At 43.3% G+C, this 5,000-nt stretch overlaps 1 protein-coding gene across 8 annotated transcripts in view; it reads right to left on the bottom strand.

Moving 5' to 3' along the window:
• The window catches only part of LOC121680863 (membrane-associated phosphatidylinositol transfer protein 2-like), a 74,776-nt gene that overhangs the window by 33,377 nt on the left and 36,399 nt on the right, over positions 1–5,000 (bottom strand). For all 8 annotated transcript variants that reach the window (XM_042060420.1, XM_042060419.1, XM_042060423.1 and 5 more), the window contains exons 7-11: positions 3,852–3,950; positions 3,399–3,503; positions 2,854–2,918; positions 595–839; positions 23–212 (exon numbers count right to left, since the gene is read on the bottom strand). In XM_042060420.1, the coding sequence (XP_041916354.1) occupies positions 23–212; positions 595–839; positions 2,854–2,918; positions 3,399–3,503; positions 3,852–3,950 (704 nt within the window). The remainder of the gene's footprint in view (positions 1–22; positions 213–594; positions 840–2,853; positions 2,919–3,398; positions 3,504–3,851; positions 3,951–5,000) is intronic.

The raw sequence follows: 5,000 nt of genomic DNA, 5'->3' as shown, positions 1-5,000 counted from the left end.
TGGTGCTCGAACCTGAACTCACCTGACCAGAAAAGGAGGCTCCTTCGGCAGACCTGACAAAGTCGCTGTACACCTGGTTGGCCCGTGTGATCACCGTGGCAACCGCCTCCTGGTACTGGGGGGCGGAGGTGGCCAGTAGAGGCAGTGCGGCGAGGGGGATGTGGTCCTGGCTGTTGGACAAGCAGCCCTCGTCATAGCTGTACGGACTCAGGCTGGAGGAAGAGGACATAGACACGTGTCTTACTGGACATCAACTTACAGAATTCAAATATTATATAGAAGAGAGAGAGAGAGGGAAAGAGAGAGGGAGTTTGTGTCTGTTTGTCTGTGTGTGTGTGAGAGAGAGAGAAAGAGAAAGAGAGAAAGATAAAAAAGAGTAAGTGTGTTTGTGTTTCTGTTTGTCTGTGTGTGTGTGTTTGTGTGTGTGTCACAGAGAGAGAGAGATACAGAGAGAGAGACAGACAGACAGAAATTACATGTAAGAGATAAAGAGAAACACTGCTAAACACTGCAGAGAGAATCAGTTAAGACAACGCACGGCCTGCATTGCACGATTGTGAGATGTGTGTTGTGTGGGGGGGACTGGACACTCACTGGGAGACGAGAGAGAAGGCCTCAGCGCAGACGGGTGGGCAGGGCACGAGACGCAGGGCGATACGACCCAACGCAGCCGGGTAGTGCACGCGCATGACCGTCTCAAACGCCGTGTTGAGCGTGTTCAGATCACCCTGCTTACTGGTGTGGTCGCCGGCCCCAGTGTCCAGGATGTTCCCGCCGTGGAGGACCAGAACGAGCACATGGATCTTGGAGGGCTGCAAGCACTGCTGAGAGGAGCCGTCCTGAGAGAGAGAGAGAGAGAGAGAGAGAGAGAGAGAGAGAGAGAGAGAGAGAGAGAGAGAGATGAAGAGAAGGATAGAGAGAAAGGATGACAAGAAAGCCAAAAAAAATTCTACAAAATGATACAAACAATTTTGGTGGAAATGTAAACAGCAAAGAGAAATTCTACATCTAACACTGAAAAGAGGTCGATATCATATAAATAAAAAGGGGAGAGAGCATAACTAACACATGTATGATGTAAACGTTACATCCAAGTAGTGATGTAGCTTTACGTTGTACAATAATTCTTCAGGAAACAGAAAACTCAACGAGTATGCTCTATGTGGTGCAGTGCTGATGTGACGACACCAGAGAATGTGCAAGGTACAAATGGAGTGTAAGCACACAACTACATTGCACAAACTGCACATGCACAGGTCCTGAAGTGCATGTACTGTAGCAGTCCATAGAAATGAAGGATAAGGCCACCCAGTGGGACTGTGACTCAGGCCCGGGCTACAACGAGTCTACAACTAAAGCGTTCTATTCTTAAAGCGTAAAAATAGCTTTAGAAGTCTTTTTTTCCAACGTGCGTACCACTATCACGTCTGGTGTAGCTAGTTCCATTGATCAAAGTGGAAGCTAATTGTTGCAGCAGACACTGCGTCAATGGAACGCTTCAGTTATGTGCCTAGTGTATCAGGAGCAGCCAAGGGACTTCAGCACCATGGACAGGGCTCTTCCACATACCTCACAACTGACACCACAGTGGCCCATACCTCATCATTATCATCTGTTTATTTCATCTATTTTACTTGTTTATTGGTTTATTCATCTTCTTTTATTTTATGTATTTGTATATAATATAACAGTTTACACTCTTTTTGTATTTTATTACTCTTTATGTACATGTGTTTGTGTCAATGTGCATTCTTTAGTGTTTAGCTTGTTTAGTAGCTTTTAACATGATATTACACAACATAACCAGATCCAGATACTCTCAACAATCAAAAAACCAAATCATAACCTTAGCCAGATACTGGTAAGACAAGGGAATACAGCTCAAAGACAAGTGTAACTGTACTGCAACTGCACTAGAACGGTACTAGTGTTAATATTTAAACATACACGCACAAACATGCAAACACTCCTACGGTCACCTCTCACGAGAGAAACAAACCTCAGGGGCAGCCTATCCAAGACATTTCAAAACACAACTGCTGTATAACCACAAGTTTACAAACACACTACCACGTTCACACACTCTATGTGCCTGTCAAACTAGGGAATCCTAAAGATGACATGCCGAATTGGAGAGCCTACAAAGGGTTGGCTGTGACTACTGGTCTCGGGCCCAAGATGCACTTGGCTCCCTGTGGTTACTCACAGCTGGAGGCCTGTGAACTCTGGCCTTTGAGGAGCGCTCGGAGGAGCATTTGTGATGTTTGTGGTGGTGCTGGTGTTTGTGGTGTCTGTGGGGTTTGGAGGGCTTGGCCGGCCGCCACGTCTGAGCATGAGAACAGAACAAGCGCTGAGGAGGGTGAGGGTCCAGGGGCTCTTCCTCCCCACAATTTCCTGAGGAATCCCTCATGCATCATGGGAACATGACCTTCAAGTGACCTTCAAGGCGGCCTCCTCTCATCCTATCTGTCCTTAAAAACACGTATCCTTCCACTGGCTGTTTAAAGCGCCTTTGTGTACTTGATCGTGTTCAGTTGAACTGCTCTACTTCATGTTGCTTCAGTCATTTTTGTTTTAAGTATAATTTAAAACCTTTTGATCCAACATACAAAATAATACAGGTTGAGCTTAGATGCCTATTCTTTTTCTGTAGAACTACATGCTTTGAAAATGAATGAAAGTTTTATGACATGAAAGATTAAACACGATACATGTTCAGATGTTGTAGGAGAGCAAGGCAAATTTAAAAAAAAGCCATGATGGCATGTAAACATGGAACATTAAAGATGAAAAATGATGGTTGATCATGAGTCAAACATCCAATGCGTGTGTTGACATGGAAATATTACAAACCTCAGTGATCCTTTCCACACTAGGTGGTTCAACAAAATCACCCCCAGGTTCTGGATACAATTCACCTATCCGGAAAAAAGGGTGAAAGGTAGCTATTAACAAAATGTATCGGCAAAGAACATTCCATAATTTCCCAACTATTAACCAATGAGGTTATTACACAAGAATGGGCAATACATGGGAATGCATTTATTTTCTTCTACTTGACAATCACTATCACAATCTGATTCTGATTCATTTTAAAGTCATTTAACTTAATAATTTGTGGTTTATACACAGGTGTGGTTAATACACGGGTGTGGTCAATACACTGTTTTGTTTTTTTAATTTGCATAATACACTGCAGTTTATAAACGATGTGGCTAATATTTGGGAAATTACTGTACAGCCTAGTTGAGTTACACAGTCAAGAATTAACTGGAACAAATTCAGTTTTGACACAGGCTGACCCATAGTTAGAAACCCTCGCACTCACAGATGGGACAAGGCCATCTACTGTACCCAATGAAACGCCTGAATCCAATGTACAGTATGATGATGTTTACCTTGCGATTCATCAGCATCTGTTGTCTCAATCTTATCCATCATGTCGTTGGAGCTCCACTTGGTGATCTCCTTGGTGAACATCTCCTCATTGTCAGAGAAGCCCTCTTTAAAGATACAAAAAGATAGCATGGATACATAGAGTTTCAGACCCTGTACAAATGTTTGTTCATGTCACCCATGCGATGCAGTTAAAAATCCTGTACACACAATCTGCTAGGACTGAGTCACTAACACACTCCTCATGACTGCTCATGGCTGCTGTCTCTCTGGACTTATGTAAAGTAAGAAATGTATGACAACAACCAGTCTGCCTACTGTCCAATCTGTTTCATTTGCAATACTCATGTTTTTTTTTATATAATTGTTGTCAGACAATTGAGAGCAGGGGGCATTTGCCAGAGTTTTTTTTTTTATTATGACAGCAGGAGAGACTGACAACAGAAATACATTACCAGGGGCATCAAAGAATTCATCGTCTGTGCTGTCGTCGGAGTCTCGAGCTATGCTCTGCATGCGCCATTCTGATAGGCTGTGGCGAGACGGACTTCCTGCTGCAGAGAGACGAGCAGATAGAAGAGGTGGAGAGAAGAGGAGAAAGGAGGAAGAGTGTAGAGAATAACAGTGGTTATTAAGAGGCAAAAATAAGTAGAGTACTGTATTCTGTAAAAAAAAAAAACTCACTCCAAAGTTTGAAATGTTGATGCAGACACAGTGGAGGTGTACACAGAGTATAACGTTATACTGTTAGTTATAAGTTGTATACAGAGGCGACAAAGTGCAGTGTGCTGTATTACTGTGTTATATCCATTTGAGATTTTAAAACTTTGCAATGCAAATTTATTAGCTGTGGTATTGAAGCCAAGTGCTGCTGGAAGGGTGCCGTCTAGTGACGCATTGCTATGAAAATTGGATATGGATTTTGGCCTCAGCTTTTGCCAATATTTCTTTTTGCTTGTTAAACTACTTATGCTGGACTGTCGATTTTGAATTACAAAACGAAAGCAATTCAACAATTCCTTTTTCCTTCATTCTCTATTTCCTCCATCTCCACACTGACGAGTGCCGCAAGGCCGAAACGTTTGTTACCCCTGCTGCTATGTGAAAATAAATCAGAAAAAGAAAAGATTTTGGAGTGCGACCAATTTTTGATTTTCTTTTCAAGTTCCCTGGATCACGCACCCACAAAGAACAAACGGGAGAGCGCGGCGTTTGCGTTTGCCAGCTGAAGGGTGGTGCCTGGACAATACAGGATTGGCAAGTTACTTACTTGAATTGACAGCAATTAATTAAAGCCACTTATTTACTGAATCTAAGTAATGAGGCTGAATCAGGCTGCGCTTAAGTCTCTGACAGCCCGATCCCAATGTCTGACTGACAATTCTGTTCATCTATAAACACTTTTATTTCAGATTGGATAAAAAAGGATGAGATATCGTTCTGGGAGACCGCCCCAGTGAGGTAAAAGTGGCTGGTAATTAGCACTATTTAGACTATTTTATCCCATGCGACACAGACTTGCAACGGCTGCCACTGCCTGACACTGCCACTGCCCCCCCCCCCCCCCCAGTGAGGTGTGTGTGTGCGTGTGCGTAGCACTACTT

Source organism: Alosa sapidissima, chromosome 13 (genome assembly GCF_018492685.1).
Source record: "Alosa sapidissima isolate fAloSap1 chromosome 13, fAloSap1.pri, whole genome shotgun sequence".
Classification (NCBI taxonomy): Eukaryota; Metazoa; Chordata; class Actinopteri; order Clupeiformes; family Clupeidae; genus Alosa; species Alosa sapidissima.
This window is presented reverse-complemented; position numbering and strand designations above follow the sequence as displayed.